We start from the raw sequence: 18,666 nt of genomic DNA, 5'->3' as shown, positions 1-18,666 counted from the left end.
CATGCGGGAATCATAGCTATAACCCGTGGACATAATTCCTCTGAGAATTGCAGTATGTGGTAATCTAACCCTTGTAGAAGAAATTTGATTTGTTTTCCTTTACAGATACTGGATTTGGAACCCAAAATGGAGATAGCTGAAACTAAGTTTAAGAACAGAGAAAAAAATCAGGCCTTAATCCAGTATTAAAACAGTGAGAAATTGGTTCTGAGACCCTTAATCCAAATCCTTAGAATATTGCATGCATATAAATGGTTGCTGCACAGTAACACATTATACAGCACTTCTGGAGCATTCTGAATCCCTAGAGCTTAATTTCCAATGTAAATTAAACTCCAAGAGAACACTTCCTAAACTTTTTTGCCTTTAGATGTTTCTTCCAGGGCTTCAACAGATGTTTTTCAACTTAATCAAAAATTGCTAGAATGGTTGCATATACAGCATATTGATTTTTCTAGGAAATTATTACTCCTGTATTATGACTCCTTATCAAGTTTACAGCGGACACACTGAAAGTGAAAGTGTCTTTCAGGTGTCTACTACACTTAGAAGGAAGTATTTTAATTAACAGTCTTTGCCCACGACAGCATTGACAACACTGATTTCAGTGGAATCATACTGGCATAAAACTGGTATATCATAGTTGGGATCAGGCTGTATGTCATAGAATCATAGAATATCAGGGTTGGAAGGGACCTCAAGAGGTCATCTAGTCCAGCCCCCTGCTCAAAGCAGGACCAATTCCCAACTAAATCATCCCAGCCAGGGCTTTGTCAAGCCGGGCCTTAAAAATCTCCAAGGAAGGAGACTCCACCACCTCCCTAGGTAACGCATTCCAGTGCTTCACCACTCTCCTAGTGAAATAGTGTTTCCTAATATCCAACCTGGACCTCCCACACTGCAACTTGAGACCATTGCTCCTTGTTCTGTCATCTGCCACCACTGAGAACAGCCGAGCTCCATCCTCTTTGGAACCCCTCGTCAGGTAGTTGAAGGCTGCTATCAAATCCCCCCTCTTTCTTCTCTTCTGGAGACTAAACAATCTCAGTTCCCTCAGCCTCTCCTCATAAGTCATGTGCTCCAGACCCCTAATCATATTTGTTGCCCTCCACTGGACTCTTTCCAATTTTTCCACATCCTTCTTGTAGTGTGGGGCCCAAAACTGGACACAGTATTCTATGTATGTCTTGGATATAGACTGTATTAGTTAAAAGAGAGAGAGACAAATTATATCAAGGATTCATATATAGCAAGGATTCGTGGAAGAAATAGTCTTGTCTCTTCTCATTCAGTATATTTTTGCTCCCTGGTTGTATTGAGGGCTCACTCCCATATTTGATCTCTTTATGGAAACTCACCAGTTTCCCAGAAATTTACTCGAGTCAAACATAAAGAGTTGATGGTAGTATGAGATTGTACCTAGTATGAATTGTTTCAGGTCATTATGTTCCATTCTTTCAGGAATGCCCACAATTTTATATTTTATTTTTTTCACCCTCTATTTTCAGTCATCTATACAGGTAATTTTATCCTCCAGAGCAGGGATGGCCAACCTGAGCCTGAGAAGGAGACAAAATTTACCAATGTACATTGCCAAAGAGCCATAGTAATACATCACCACCACCCCACTGCTCCCAGCGCCTCCCGCCCACCAGCAGCCCCACCAATCAGCACCTCCCTCTCCCTCCCGATCAGCTGTTTCATGGCATGCAGGAGGTTCTGGGGGGGAGAGGGAGGAGCGAGGGCACGGCTGGCTCAGGGAAGGGGGTGGGAAGGGATGGAGTGGGGGCAGGGCCTGTGGCAGAGTCAAGGGTTGAGCAGTGAACACCCCCCCAGCACACTGGAAAGTTGGCGAGTGTAGCTCCAGGCCAGGAGTCAGTGCCTATACAAAGACCCGCATATTAACTTCTGAAGAGCCGCATGTGGCTCCGGAGCCACAGGTTGGCCACCCCTGCTCCAGAGCCTTGTTGTGGGTAGTTACATTCAATTAGATCTCAGTCTCATTCAGTATGGAAAAGATGCTAGTCTCCACCTCAATATCTCTTGCTAATTTTCCTGATATTTTCCCTACCATCAAAAAGATTCTTTTGATATCCCCTATCTCTGAGGTTGTATAGCAGCTTCAGCATTTTCCTCAGTATCTTGGATTCTGAAGCATTTCCCCCGCTCCTTTGCTCTCCTTTTATAGACATCTAAATGTCTCCATCAACATTGTTAGCTCCAGTGTACAGAAACCTGTTGTTAGAAGTTTTATAATACTTCCCCCTCACACATACCCCAGGGCAAGTTTGTAACTGAGACCTTTACCAACACCTCATTAACATGCAGTTTTATTAAATTCATTATTGCTACTGTTGTGGAGGGAGTCACCAGATGGCACTGTTAAGCATACTCTTACAAAAAAAATTTCTTAGCATGTGTGCAGGGTACAGTCTGGTATAGTTGTTAGTTTTGTGATGCAGTTGCATTGAGAGTGGTGAACAATAAACTCTCATTTTAATCTCACTAACAAAAATCAGTTCTTGAGACATAGTTTCCTCCTGACAACTGGGCATTGCTGCCTTGGTTAAGATTTCTGAAAGATGGGATTGCCTGTGTGCCATTTGTGACCACCTCTGTTGCAGGACTGGAGTATATAGTGTAAGAGTATATAATGTATACTAAGAAAATACCTTAACTCCATGGGACTGACAATCTTCTGCAACAGGAAACCAACATGCAAGACCCCAATATCTACGCCTTCTCAGCAGAGGGGTGACAGTAATATACATAAAGGACTAGTTTGGGCCTGGCCCCTCTCTGGGTATGAAAAGGAGGGAGAGGACTTGAGTATTTTTTTCCTTTCCCAGTCCTACCTCTCTGCTTGGTGGCCAAACACAATAGATCAGATTTTCATCAAGATTACTCAGATTTTCACCAGAATAATACCATTGACAGCAGCAGAGTTAATGTGGATTTATACTGAGCAGAATGTGGGTCAGTGAGTCCAAGAGGACTGCAGAGTTAGCAATGCTATTAGAGCTAACCTCTGGAAAGGAGGCAGGTCAACAGCCACTCTTCCTTACGCCAGCCAGAAAAGCTGGCCAGACACGGAGAACAGTGAACAAAGGTTGGTGTAGCAGCCATATTTTCTGGCCTCCAGGACTCCAGGAGGCAGTTCTGTCTCCAATTTCCCTTTGGGGCAGGGTGCTTCCATACGTCACCTAACCTGAGGTAATGCCTTAAAGCTAAATTTGAGCCGCAAATTAGAAATGGGCAGAAGCTGCAAAGTTGGGATCTCTGTCTAGCTCTGAATCCAAACTTCCCCATAGTTGGAGAGTGTCTGGGTGCAGGCTTAATTCCATCCCTGTATAAAATAAACAGTTCTGAAATTGGATGAGATTTCATGAGATGGCAGTATGAGATCCTGTCAGATGCAGTGTATTTTTAGATGAGGGCTCCATTGACTTCAGTGATCAATGTACACCAGCTGAAGACCTGGCCTAAATAATGCAATAAACTCTGTAGTTGTAAAATGTTTGACTGGATGATGAAATCATTGTGTTTGAAGGCGCATATATATATATAGTCAAACATTTATTATCCTCTGTCAGGAATTGCAACATTAATTAAAACATCAGAGGGCAACCCAAGAAAAGTGTATTTAGTACAAATAAAAGCCTACATTTTATGGTAGGCAGCATTGCCTGCACATAATTTTAGAAGTAAGTTGCCTCCTACAAGTTTTTTCTTACTTTCTAATTCATGTGACTGTCATACGATAAAAAAAATCATTAGCCCCCAATAGGTTTTGTGCCATCGGTTTAATTGTGTGCATGAAAGATTGGACTCCTTAATAAGCTGAATTAGTTCATGGACCATTACTAAAATATAAGGGAATGGAGATCAACTTCCTACTGAATAGTTTACTGCTGTGGCCCAAGTTTTTAATCCACAAGAAAAAAATAAGTTTGGCTTGAGTTACTCTTTTGGCAGCTGAATTATACCCTTGGTGACAACTTTCATTTAAAGTGTAATAAACAATACTTCCCCTGCTTCCTCAAGAGAGGGTATAATAACAGAGTGCTACCTGAAGGCCTGGAGAAGGGAAAGAGGCAAAAATCTTAAGATTTATCTATCTACCCTTTAGCATAGAGAACAACCTATAGTAGTAAAGTTTTCTGATATATAGTATTTGGGGCCATTTTTCCAGTGTGTGGACTCACTGGTCATAATGGCAAAAAATGTGCATGCTCCCACTGGGTCCAACACTCAGGTTCTGCTACCTTTCCACCCCACCGAACTTAGGGGCAGCTGGGGATGGCTTAGCCCTGGTATTTGTAGGAGCAGCCTGTGGGCTGCCCTAACTTGCACTGGTTAGAAGGATCCCTTAAGGCAGGGGTTCTCAAACTGGGGGTTGGGCCCCCTCAGGGGGTCGCGAGGTTATTAAATGGGGGGTTGTGAGCTGTCAGCTTCCACCCCAAACCCCGCTTTGCCTCCAGCATTTATAATGGTGTTAAATATATTAAAAAAGTGTTTTTAATGTATAAGGGGGGGTCGCACTCAGAGGCTTGCTGTGTGAAAGGGGTCACCAGTACAAAAGTCTGAGAATCCCTGTCTTAAGGCCTATTTCAGAGATCCAGGACTGCCTGAGTGGAATGCTCCAGCCAGACTCCATGAATAGCTACTATGTGAGGGGGTCAGGAATGGGTGGTGTAGAGTTAGCTACAACAGCTTTAAACCAATCAGGGATTCCCAGCTGCCTTATTAGGGTCATTCTCTGTCCCCTTCATATCACCTGGAGCTAACCAAAATCTACCTTCGTGTGTGCAAAAACTACCACGTTTGCATGACTAAAACATTTGGTTTTGATCATGGATTGGATAATTACACAAGTCCCAGATCTGTGACTATGAATGTCTGTTTACAAGCACATGAGATTCTTCCTTGGCAATGGACTTGTGGTCTTTTTTGTAAATGCATCCTTATGCCCACAATTGACTGTTTGTCCCGTTCCATCCCAGAATGTTATGAGCTATGACAGATCCTTAAAAACCCATATTTCTAACTTTCTTTTTACTAATAGTTTTTCCCCCCAAGATCTATACAAATATTCAAAGTATTAGGCAAATCTTTAACAATGGCTAAGCATTATTAATCATAGGGTTAGAATAGACTGCAAAATCTGCAATTTTCCTGTTTTTAAACCACCAAGGTAAATATTATCAGTTCATAATTTGCTTGCAATTAGTACTAACAAATGTAACCACTATTTTTATTAATAATTTTGCAAACAGATGAAGGCTGCATCGCTATTATATTAACTAAGCCATATACCGGGGTGGCCAAACCGTGGCTTCTGGAGCCCCCCACACCTCATCATTCCCGGCTAACAGACTGGGGAAGAGGGCGGGAGCTCAGGGCTTCTGCCCTGCAGCGGAGTCGTGGGGCTAGGGACTTCTGCCAGAGATGACTCCTGCCTGCTAAGAGACAGGGGGCACAATTTAAAGGTTCAGCCCTCCCAACAGCTTGAGTCACATGACCCCAGGCACCCTCCCCTCTTTCCCTCAGCAGCTTCTCCCTTCAGCTCCCTGGTGTAAGCAGTGACCAACAGCTGGGTGCTGCAGGGAGGGGCCTCTGCTTTAGCTCATTGGGGAGAAGCAGCAGCAAAAGCAGCTGAAGCCCAAGCCTGGGCAGGCACCTCCCATGGGGCTGAAGCTCCAAGACTTCCCTCCCCCCAGGGCTGAAGCCTGAAGCCCCAGCAGTCACACCCCAGCTCTCAAACTTCTGAAGATTGTCATATGCGGCTCAGTGGGTCAATTAGTTTGGCCAGCCATGCCATATGCAATCATACATAGCAATATCATTAGGGCAACAGCAAAGTGAAGTCAGGTGCAGTATAGATTAGAAACATTCTTTGGTTTTATTTCCTTTTTCATACCATCATGTGTCAGAGAACACCTCTGAATGGAAATTGCCTATACAGAATTAGGCAGGGAAAGGCAGCATGCTGTGACATGTAGCTTTACTTCTCTTGGAAGTGAAAGGAAAGTGACACTGGTGTTCTGAATGAGGTCTACCATTACCCACTGTAGGTGGTAAAATCAGCTTGTGAGGTGCCTTTTTCTTCACTCAGCAGCATGCCTCAGTCACAAAACACTGCAATTTAAAGTGTAAAATGTTACAGTGCACATTGACAAGCAAAATTGTCAACCTTAAGCAGGCAAAAATCATGAGTCAAGCCTCCCAAATATGAGATTGCCTACAAATAATAAATTGGGGTTCTTTTTACTTGCCTTCTGTTTTTGAGCCTTTAGCATTCACATTTTCAAGTTTTTCTCTGCTACCATAAGGGTAGAAACTTGCTTGGTTTTTTTAAAATGAAAGTTAAGATTCTCACCTGACTCTAGGAGCTGGGGCTTTAAGAAAATGTATTAAATATGACAAACTTGCAATAAAATCATGAAAGTTGGCAACACTGTGTCAGGCACATAAAGTTGTGCTAATAATGTTGTGTTAATGCAAAAATACTCTTAGTAAATTGGGCTATGTGTGACTCATGATCACTGTAGTCACAAATAGGACATGAGAAATGGGGACACACAAATGCTACTAAGCTGTTTGGAGCATGCAGTTAAGGCAAAAGTTGTTTACTCCCTCATTCTGCAAAACTCACTGACAGTGCTATTGCACATCTGGTAAAGAAATGGCTAGGAAGTCCATGCTTCATTGGGGAGCCCGAATGATGCAATTGGTAGACAACAAATATTCCGGAGACACTTATACATGGTGTCAGATCTGAGTGGAGCACTGATCATATTGGCATAGAAAGCATCAATGCAGAAACCCTGCACACAGACAGATCTGTACATAGAGAGACGCCAAAACTAAGCGGTGTCTGGTGTATCTTATGCTGACTTTATAGGGTTTGAGCCAATGCCTATTGCAGTCAATGGCTGCAACCCTCTTTGCTTTAGTGGAGCAGGAGCAGGCACTAAATGCTTAGAGATACATCTGCTCTTTTGCATTGTTCTCACCTGTCAAAGGAAGTTCAGCACTGAGCCCATTAAGTGGAATGCAGTGTCACTGTGAAGAAACTAGACAAAAATCTTGGCTGTCCACAACCTTAATTTCTTCCTTGCCACCTTCTTCTCACTGTATTGAAATGGGCGGCTACAGCTTTAGGTTTTTTAACTTCTGCTTTGATCGCAGATGAGCTAATCCCCTGAAAGAATGAAAAAGGAAATATTAATGCTACACAGCACTTATGTAGCACTTTACATCTTTGAAGTGTTATCCAAGTGTTAATTATTATGACCCCCTACGTCGTTAGTCTGATTGGATTCTATTTCTGTAACAAGGAAGGTCATTGTAAAATGACTGTACTTGGACAGCAGCTTATTGTTTTTTAAACAACGATTAATTTTACCCAGTGTGTTTCAATTCCTACTTTGATTTTTTTGCCAAAGGAAAATAAGTCTTTTATTACAGAATAGAAGTGAACAGGTTTGAAAAGATTTCTCGCACCTCTGAACATGAGGATGTTAGGAAGTCTGTAGGTAAGTCATAGCGCTACCATCATCACAGCTCTGTCTTCCTGCTCTGGACACTGCCAAGGTCCTACCATCTCTCCCTGGAAAAAACAGCACCAGAAATACTTACTAGATGATGATGTGACATCTGTATGGAAGGGTCAGCATGGTTGTTCAGAATACCTGTGTATAGGTGGTGTAAATCAGCTAGTTCATCTTTACCTCACATCTCGTTCAGGTTAAAATTACTTTTGTCTTGAGAATCCTCCAGCTGACTTTTAATGTGATTAAACCATATGAACAATGGAATATATTGTCAATTAAATGTAAAATGTAATATATTATATCGGTTTGTTTTGATTACCATTTTATTTTTTAAAAATCCTAAACTTTGAAACATACATTAATATACCAGTAGTCTGGAAAGTTTCTTTCAGGCTTAGGTAGTTATTAATAATAAAGATGATGTTTGCGCTCTCAGTGAAATATACCTTTATACTTTTTCACTGTTTGATCTAACAAATAATCCAACAATCTAATGTAATTAAAGTCCATTAATGTTTGCATTCTAGATTATTCATTCAGTAAGTACTCCTTTTCCCTCCAGTAGTAATATTTATAGCCAAGGCAATAGTTTTAAGCTTTTGGCTACCGTGATATTGATGGAGATGAGTTTATATGGATAGATATACTTGTGTGTCAGACTATTTGTCTTATAATTACAACGTGTATAAATATCGAAGGTGAAAAGTTGCAGGGAGGAAATGGCATGCAGTAACTGTTCGAGTATGCACTAACCCAGCTGTTCTTTATTTTTCTTGCCAAAATATCAAGTCTGATGATGGTACAACAACAATAGACACACCTTTTCTTTAATAATCACAGCTAGAATCTTGCACTTGTTGTGAGGAGGATGAAAAGGGATCGTACTTGTTTACTTTAGGGTAAATAATACTGTATTTTTTACTTTTGTGGTTTGATTGAGGTATCATTTCATGACCTCATGACAATCTCACATCCATCTTTAGACTTTTTGTTTTCAATTTCAGTCTAGCTCAGATTCTGTGGTTCAGTCATCAACTCTAGAAATGAAGTTTAGAAAGGAAGAACTATCACAACTTTAACTGCACTGTATCATAACAGTGAAACACTGTCAAATCTGTTTAATTATAGTGACAATTATGAAACAGCAGCCTTGCGAAAGATACACACTGTCGATCGGAGTTGGCCACCCAAGTGACCTTTTGTCTCTGGAAGTCCCTCTTCCCTTGTCCCCTCCGTCCCCTCCTAACAACCAGGACATGATGGTTTTCTTATTTGTCCTCAAAATATTAGCTTTATCCTGCAGTCTTTTGGTGTGCAGATCTCCCATTGGCTTCATCAGTGTTGAAATACACATACAATATGGGCTGCAAGATCATACCAAAAAGGTGGTGTTCTTCCTAAACATAGAGCATAAGGTGACTTGCAGTCAGGTGAAGGTTAATTGATCTGCTTCTAAATTTAGTTGGGATCAAGGTGAATTAAGGTAGAAACCCTGGGACCAATGTGTCAGGAGCTGCCAGAGTACACCCGAAAGACTGAGCAGGAGAGAGATGTGGGGTAGCTGATATGTATTGGGAGGAAGTGTCAGTAGAATACCAGGAAGGTCATGGAGACTAGCAGCTCTATGGGAACCTTTTCAGAAGTGGAAGAGTCTGGCAGAAGTTTTTGTTATCAAGGCCCTTTTTAGCCTTCCTTCACTCTTGGCCGGAGTTTGTTGATTTCTAAAACATCTTAGACAGGGGTCAGCAACGTTCGGCATGCGGCTCGCCAGGGTAAGCACCCTAGCGGGCCGGGTCAGTTTATTTACCTGCTGACACGGCAGGTTCGGCCGATCGCGGCCCCCACTGGCCGCAGTTCGCCGTCCCGGACCAATGGGGGTGGCGGGAAGCAGCACGGGCTGAGCAATGTGCTGGCCGCAGCTTCCCGCCGCCCCCATTGGCCTGGGACGGTGAACCGCAGCCAGTGGGAGCCACAATCGGCCGAACCTGCCGTGTCAGCAGGTAAATAAACTGGCCCGGCCCGCTAGGGTGCTTACCCTGGCGAGCCGCGTGCTGAACGTTGCCGACCCCTGTCTTAGACAGAGATTGAATAGAACGAGACTCCAGGATCCAAACACTGGGGAAGCTTGGATCTAGATCGTGGGCTTCTCTCTGGATTTAAATATCTGTGGTAAACTGACATAAAGACTTGAACATTAGTCCCTTTTCTTGTCTTCTTCCAGGTGAACAGGAGCCAGCAGTCAGCAGTGATTCTGATATATCATTGATTATGGCGATGGAGGTGGGACTGTCTGATGTGGAGCTTTCCACTGACCAAGACTGCGAAGAGGTGAAATCATGAAAAATAAGCAGAAAACCCTACTAAACTAAGGGTAGGCATGAGGGGCAGGGACAGAGTCAGCTTTCTAGAATTTGGACCAGTCACATATACACACTCACACACACATACACCCCTCTAGAACACTATCAATCCAGTGCACTCCATTCTGAGATGGTCATGAAAAAGCAATAGCAACAGTTGTGTCTACCTGGATGCAGTTTCATCATCTACATGTGTCTATTTTGTTCACATGGAAGATGAAAGCTTATTGTTTTCCCATACGCTTAAAAGCAATCCTGTACCTCTTCAGTGGCTCGTAAGTATACAACTGAAATGACAGCTTGAGTGTTTTCTACTCTTGTTCATTGTTTTTTTAAAAGAAGACGATGTTTATTTATAGTTGATTATCGATGGACACTGTTTTTGGTTTTGTTTTTGTTTTTTTCGTTGACTGACCCCAGCTTTTCCAAGAGTTCAGTCTGGAAGTTTGAATTCCTCTTCTCTGATCATTTCATGATCTGTCTCCAGGATTTATTATTGCCTTGACATTTCTGCATGAAGTATGCATGGCTTTGAAAAGAAATAGTGCTTCAGCACTCAGTATTAATATGAAGCCTATTTTCTTTAAGATTTTAAAACCTTTAAAGTGGTTCTTGGAGATTATATCTTCAAGAGGCCTTTATCCATGTGAATTGAAGCCCTCAATTAATTGACATTGGTGTATTGTTGTTTCAAACAGAATTATGTTGGCTTCCACTTACAGAGCTCGATTAAATGCACAAACAGTAACATGTGTAAGAGAGAAAAATAATGGCACTAAACTTCATCCTGTAGTTGCTATATTTTCTGCCATTGACAGCCTCTGGTATTAATGGCCTTCCTTGTGACTTCCTTGTTCAGTAGCTGGAAAACAGGATCTAGTTTAAAATCAGGTACTTCCTTAAATTTAAAAACAAAAATCAGCAGACCAATGAGTGTCTGAGCAGTTTCAAGAGGGCGCTTGGTAATCCTCATGTGGGTATTTGTAGCTGACGGAAATATTTTTAGAAAAGGTCTGAACTGTAAAGATGATTACAATGTCAATTTCCAGAATAAATAGTTAAACCAAGAGCAGCTGGACAAATTGTTTACCTTCATATTTTTAAGTGCAGTTTTTGCACATAATTGTTAGCAAACACAAGGATTTAGGTGAATCTTCAGTTCACTGCTTTCTAGAGACCTCTGAATGTGGCAGTAGGAGTCAGATGAGCTGCTGGTATATTTGAACCTGAAAAAAATTTAAACAGAAGAATTCAGGTTTTTTCTGGCTGATAGTTTAAAAATTAAGGCATCGTATGAATGCCAAAACCAAAGTCTTTAACTATTACTAGCCTGTCTTTAACTATAACTTACAGAAATGCATCACTTATTGCTAATTATTCAGGGGGCAATTTTATGTTTCAGTCAAAATATTCAAGTGCAAAGGAGGACTTTCAGCTTGTTGTTTATAAGAGAGTGAACATTTTCTTTTGACAGTCAAATGATTTAAATCACATTACCCCCTTTTGAGCAGGTCAGTAGAATCAACAGCACATGGCTCATATACAAATTGCAAGGAAAGGAAAACTATTTTCACCTAACTGTATTATAGCAGAATCTCAAAATGCCACTATGTTCTTTCAGCATTGCCATTTTAATCTCCTCTTTTCAGGCATTTATACTTTAACTATAAAAATTTACTCCCTGCTGAAACATGGCACGTGAGGTCTTACAGTAGGAGGAATTTGTTTAACAATTTTTTTTTTTAAAGCTAGTTGATTCTTAAATTACAGGATGGGTGAGGAGGAGGGAGAAAGAGAGTTTGCTGTCCAGTTATGACTCACTTCATTTTGTAGATGAAATTTTGAGTGTTCTTAGTCCACACAAGTGAACTAGGAGCTTTCAGCAAAATAACCCAAGCTAATGACAATTCAAAACTGTGGGCCGGTGCACATACCGTTACCTTTTTATAAACAGTTTTTAAAATATATCTTTTTGTTTTATTAAAGGGACATAGTCAATTGGAAATCTAGTCAGTTTGAAAAGCAAGTTAAAGATAATGTCAGACTCTTCACCTGCTTCGGGTCACCATTGCCAATATTTGTGGTTTTATAATCAGATTTTTTTAACTTTTTCTGTTCGTTGTTTCTCTATGAAAGATCCACACTAACCTCAGGGGGAATGTGACTGACTGACTGAAGTGCACCCCTGGGCACAAGATAGCACATAAGCTCCACTTAAGCCCTAGAAATAATACTGAAATGGGATGTAAGTGATGTATAGGCCTTCTGCACAGAGATGAAATTCACCTAAATTGGCTATACGGGGGAAATAAGGAAACTGATATACACAAAGAGCTCTCAATACACAAAGTAAACAAACTGATGAAGTAGAGAGAGAGAAAATTCACTCATCTCTCCCAGTTATAGTCATCTTAGGAGTTACTTGGATCAAGAGTAAGTTAAAAAAATGTTCTGTCAGAAACATGATGTTTAAGTTGACTGTGACCCTTAACATCAAATATTTGCAGACTATGAATAGACAGAACAATTAGAATCATCCTTAAAGCCAGCACATGGATTGCAGTGTAGCTGACTCAAAGCATTTATTTTATTACAAAACTTTTGTTAAACTAATGTCAAGGGTGAGCGTTACCAGTTATCTCTAGTCATCTCATATTGGGATGATCCCAACAGTAAGGCAGGCGAGGTCAGTACTTCAGTGAGGGATGAAAGAAAACCCTAACCCCTTGATCTGGTTGGGACTTAGGCAGATGTTTAAAGCTAAGCACATGTCGTAAATGGGGATGCTTTCCTAAATCAGGACCTGATTGATAAAGTGTTCTTTGTATTTGAAATTTGTCAAGCACCTTGGGAATCTTTGGCTGAAAGATTATTACATTACGTTATTAAACCCACAAAATCAGGGAAGTTAGTGTTAAGCCTAACTCTGCATAACTCATCGTACTGTGCAGTGGTATACTGTAATACATATAGGCCCCAATCCTACAAATATTTATAGAGATAATGAACTTTACTCATAGGAATAGCCCATTGACTTCAATGAGGCTACTCGTGTGAGTAAAATTAAATATGTACATAAGAATTTGCAAGATTGGGGAATATTATGTAAGATTACCCTCTGTTTGGATCTCCCTGTAATTCCTGCATAGCGTTATGTTTAATATTGGGGTTCAGTATTAAAGGCTCAGTCCAGCATTGGATATCAATTGACTTCTGGGCCTCAGATGCTGGCTGTACAGCCAGCCTACCTCCTATCCAGAAAACCAGTCAGCCTGCCCTAGGGAAGTGGCATGTTCATGGAAATAATCCTCCTCCCTCAGATTGTAACGCTCTGTCTACTGTCTGTTTCTCTTCACCACCACCACCACCACCATACCTGCTGGCGCTGCAAAGCCCATAGGAGTTACTAGCTACTCCTAGGGCTAGAGTAACCTCCTGCACAGTGTCACTGGCTGGGGAGACAGATCAATGCTTTAAGGATATGTCTATAATAGAAACGCTACAAATGCAGCACTGCAATTGTGTCACTGTTGAGCTGTAGTGTAGACACTCGGTACAGCAATGGAAGGGTTTCTTCCATCACTGTAGTTAATCCGCCTCCCCGAGAGGCGGTAGCTAGGTCAACGAAAGAATTCTTCCACCGACCTACTGCTGTCTACACTGAGGCTTAGGTCGGCTTAACTACATCTCTCAGGAGCATGAACTGTTCACACTGCTGAGCAGCATAGCTAGGTCAACCTAAATTTTAGGTGTAGACCAGACCAAAGAAAAGAAAATCCCTATTGTGGGAAGAGAATCCTCTTGCTTCTCCCCTCTCTTGCTGTTCTTTTCATCCATGTGAGTGTTTCTCTGATTTCCCATTCACAATGTGGGTGAATGGTGAGAAATCTTTAGCTTCTCCCTGGATGAATTTCATACCGAATAATACCTTTAACACAACCCTTTAAAATGTCTTCCAGTTGCTGACCATGTTCAGTATTCTGCAGCACCATTCCCAAAAGCCATTGAGCTGATCAGAGACTGTAACTTCACCTCTGGGGAAGGCCCAGGCTTGGGCAGCCATGTAATGCAGAGATAGTTACTGAGGGGGTAGTTTCTCCTTTGGATAAGTAGCAACCTCTGCAGCTGTGTAACTTAGGAAGCCTGAAGACTCTTCAGGGACCAGCAGCTGAAGATGTCAATTTGGGCAGACAGAGCCCACACTGTGAATATCTCATGGTTTTTGTGGGTTTAATTAAGCTACATTCCAAAAGACCAGTTGAGTGCATGAACCATGTAAAATGTGCATGGACAAAACCCCGCACTTGGGGGGAAAAATGCACTCACAGGTTATCCGATTTACACATACAAATACTTGTTTGTGAACACAAATATGGGGCTTGTGCCATGTGCCAGCTGTGCATCAATTCTTCCTGGCTCACCCATTCTGCAAGGGGCTGAAAAATTGACAAGAAATGTTACTTTACTTTTTTTCTGATTTACAGTAGTTTTAGAATTTGGGGGAGCACTGGGACAATCATAGGTCAATAATTTGTAGACAGAATAAATTGATTTCATCTTCCTGGTCTCTACAGTATTGAATCCACATGTGTATGTGCACAGACAGAATGATATGATTTTTAAGAATGAATTGTAATGAAAACAGTGGGAGATAGAAATTTAGTCAGTTTTTGATTTAGAGATAGTGACACAAAAAAGCTAGTTTAATAGCTTTTTAATTGTTTAATAATTTAATTGAAAACTACTGAATTCATATATGGGGAAAGCAAGGAGGAGGGCTTGGTTCTATCACCAAGGTGATAGTGTTGTTAGGAAGTGGACCTAGGACCTTTATAGGAGGTTTTCCATGGACTTCAGTGAGATATGGATCCGGCCCACAGGAAAGCGGCTTTAAGAGGTTAGTATTTTAATAGGAACTTGTCACTTGTTACATGAATAGTTAGTGATATATTCTCATTTCTGATAGAGGTTGGCCCAAGTAACAGACTTTAGATCCAGATCGGAATTCGAACTATCCCAAAATTTGAAGGTGTCAGGAACCAAGATTTGGTTTAGGGCCATCTCAGGTTTCTGTTGTTTTATTCACCCTCCTTCTCCTCTCCTGAATCAAAACCATCCTGTCTAATTATGAATTCTTCAATTATTCAAACAGAGCTGAATTTCCCTGACAGGCATTTGCAGACTGCTTTACACATGTATGTGCCCTTAATTAGCAAACGTCAGCTACTGATTTTCCAGAATATGGATTTTATTTGCAGTTTCTGTTCAATGTAGAAACCTTAGAGTGCAGTAATTTATTTGTATAGATTTTCAGACCTACATCCCTATGAATTTTCTCTGTTTAATGTACGTTGCATTACTTCTGCCAGGAAAATTTGTGATTAAAAGGCAATGATCAGGGCACAGGCTTTTATATAACACAGGATGCAAATGCTGGTCTTGACAATTGGTCAGTGTTGCAATGACAATGTATGTTATGTACAGCCAACGCAAATGCATTTCAGCTGAGCAGTTGTGAATTGCCCAGATTTTATTTATAGGTGGCTTGTTCCTAACCAGTAACTGTCCCTAGGAAAATTTAGGGCTAAGCAAATAGGTCAGAATGAGCTATAAGGATATGGCCATGTGGTCTGGGCATATAAAGGTCGGCACTGGCAAATGATCATTTACTGATTTTTATTTCTCCTTTATTAGTAGTGTTTTTTCCCCCCTGATAGGGATGTTTCTGCAGATATCTATAAAAGAGAAGGTTGCAAATCCGATAGGGATGCCATGGCATCATGAATATATGCCTTATCCAAGTTGTTCTGACTTTACATACTGAAATTTTAGCACCAGATTTTCTGGTGTGATGCATCCACTTTGCACCATACCCCAAGTGTATTTTTGGCCCTACAGCATCTTAACCAGTCCACAGGGAATCACTCTAGTGTAAGACTGTTCTTCCAGAGTCATACAGATGATATAGGGGCTCTTAGCCCTCCCCACTCTCTGTTTTCTGTGTTGCAGAGGGAAGGGGGCAAGGCCAGGATAACACCAATTTTCAGCTGCATTTTTTGCCCTGGTGGATGTTGCCAACATAACTTAGAGCAGCCATTAGGTTGCTCTAACTCATCACAAGAGCCTTAATCTTCCCAGAATAGCAACAAGATTATGAGAGTGGAAATGTGAGCTTTATGCCAACTTTGTATAGCACCCCTGATATGTGCTATATGAAGTTTACCCACACCCCTGGATCTGGCCTGTATTGCATATAGGGTCTGATTTTTATTTACACTAAGGCTGCTTTATACCACTTTGGCAGTGCATAGAGGCCTCAGTGTAAACAAAAATTAGGTTGTCTTCTTTGTCTACAACACAATGAAGTTTAAATGCTTAGTAAAAGATAGTGCCCTTGTCGTTTGAGGGTTTCAGGGTAACCTAAGCACTCATATCAACACTAATGAGGCAAACAGTCTTAACAGCTGGATTGTTAAGGAAAACTGAGCATTGACTAATTTATTTTAGAGAGCCAAAGAATTTAACCATATATTGGTCAATTAGTGTCAAAGAATTTAATTGATTTGCTTAGAGTAATAATTTAAATAATGAAATATTTTATAAGCGATAGGAAGGACAGGGTGACACTGTTACGTTAGTGAACTTTTTTCTAATAGCACCAGTTGATCCAACACAACTAGTTCTTTTAGTTTAGCACATCGTTGCCTGAACTAATTGATACTTTTGCAGTTGAAAAAAGAACACCAGATGGACTTTTTAGTCTGGAATTTGTTCATGTACCAGATGGTACTTATTGATTGATGAAGTGGATAGTTAGGGAGAAGAGCGCCCTCTGCAGCACAGTTTCTAATCTGCCAGCTAGAGTTTTCAAAGGACTTACTCATTACAACCAATACTAATTCTTCAACAACTGGGAATTTTTGTCACCAATAAAAATACTAGTTCTTCAGCAACTGAAAATGTGATCCATATTTAGCAATGTAAAAGGGGAAGGTACATTAAGGATGCCATGAAGTTTCATTGAAAAGCCAATGAAAGAACTTTTCACCTGAAAAAAACTCAGTGTTTCTCAAATATGTTCTTTGTGATTCGGTGGAGTGAATGCAGAAAAAAAGGAAGAAAGAACGTTTTTGCTTACAATTTTTAAAAAGGCATCAGAATCAACATACTTCTTTGCTATTAATGTAAAAGGTTATTACAGTTGTGAAATATCCAAGTGTTTTGTATGTGTACATACTCCCATCCTTACTTCCTGTTTTATGTTAGTTACCTGAAATGGCTGTACCATTTTATAATTAGAAATATAAAGAGGGGACAGGGGTGGGGAGGGGTTGTTATTTTTTTAGCAAGATGTTCCTTGTATTTAGTGAACATTGAAAATGATTTTGTACTTGTCAAAATATACATTCCATCCATTTCCAGAAAATAATTATTTTTATTTAAAATAGTTTTTAAACAAAAACAAAAAAATATGTGGCATCCACTTAGCATGCAGTTCATGAACAGAGCAAAAATATTCCGGTCTCCGGCAATGGCTCCACAGTTTTATCTAGTGATGTATATTCCAGCAGACCAGTACCAGCAAATGCCAATAAAAAAATAAAATAAAAGGAAAGAATAAAATTTTTAACTCCTTGGTGTATTTTATTTTGTGTTTCAGAGAAAGACCTGCATATCTTACTGAAATTATTTCCAGTTAGAAAACTGTATTATAATAGTGAAATATTAAAAATTAGAGCATAATCCTGCTTCTCATATCTTCCTAAAAGCTGACGCAGGGGCTGTTGTTCCTACACGCAAAATGTATGTTTTGTTTTGCTGAAGACCTGCTATGATTAAGGTGTATTTTGCAGTGAGCCTCCTTAGCTGGCTTTACAATCCATTTCTGCAGAGCCTACAATGTTTGCTGTAATGGAAGTTACCCCTTCACCTCTGCATTAAGAAATTTTTCTATCATCCAAACAACCTCACTTTGATATGTGAAACATCTAATGAAAACCCATGAAGGAATTACATGGTGGTATTTGCATAGACAATTTTTAATTACGCATTCTTTGCTAGCTGTGAATTGTCTGCCTAAACAATGCAGTAGCGGTTTGTGAAGCAAGACATTTTTCTAAGCTTTATTTTCTGTACAGTATTGCAAATGTATTTCAATTTTTAGTTAAGTCTTCACTGTTATTTTATTATGCATACATCTCCCCCTTCAATGCACTTTATATCTCTTGAAAAATATGGGAGTCAGAGAACTATCATCTTTAAAGGGATTTGCCTGAAATCAAGAGGCACAAACTTTTATTTTGCTTTAGTATATACTGTAAATGCTTAAGAGCATAGACAGTTGGGGGAAATGCTGAAGTGTTAAGACTGATATTTGGAAACATTCAGTAGTACCACCTGGCTATTTTTGTGAGAGGGTTATAATGTAAATATGTGAGACTCCGTTATGTACTAGTTAAATATTGCAGCTATAAAAGTTAAGATTGTGAATACTAAGAAATTTTATTGCAACTTTTTTTAATAAAAGTGGATCTGATGACTGTGTCATTCATATTTCCAAACAGAACTGTAAAACCAGCTTTTGTTGATATATGAAAATTTCTAATGCTTTCTTGTTGAGTTCTTCTTCAACTGAGTTTGGAGTTCAGAGAAATCAGTAGCACAGCCTACAACTAGGCAAAAGTAAATAAATAGTTCTGCTGATGAAACTTGACTGCTGCTATTGCAGTCCTTTGGATTCTTCTGATGAG

At 40.3% G+C, this 18,666-nt stretch overlaps 1 protein-coding gene across 1 annotated transcript in view; it reads left to right on the top strand.

Moving 5' to 3' along the window:
- The window catches only part of RNF150 (ring finger protein 150), a 203,900-nt gene extending 185,448 nt beyond the window's left edge, over nt 1-18,452 (top strand). Inside the window, exon 7 of the mRNA XM_005284318.5 lies at nt 9,778-18,452. Within this exon, the coding sequence (XP_005284375.2) occupies nt 9,778-9,896 (119 nt within the window). The 3' untranslated portion in view covers nt 9,897-18,452. The remainder of the gene's footprint in view (nt 1-9,777) is intronic.
- Nucleotides 18,453-18,666: the final 214 nt, after the last annotated feature.

The sequence above is a fragment of the Chrysemys picta genome, chromosome 5, assembly GCF_011386835.1.
Source record: "Chrysemys picta bellii isolate R12L10 chromosome 5, ASM1138683v2, whole genome shotgun sequence".
Lineage (NCBI taxonomy): Eukaryota > Metazoa > Chordata > Testudines > Emydidae > Chrysemys > Chrysemys picta.
This window is presented reverse-complemented; position numbering and strand designations above follow the sequence as displayed.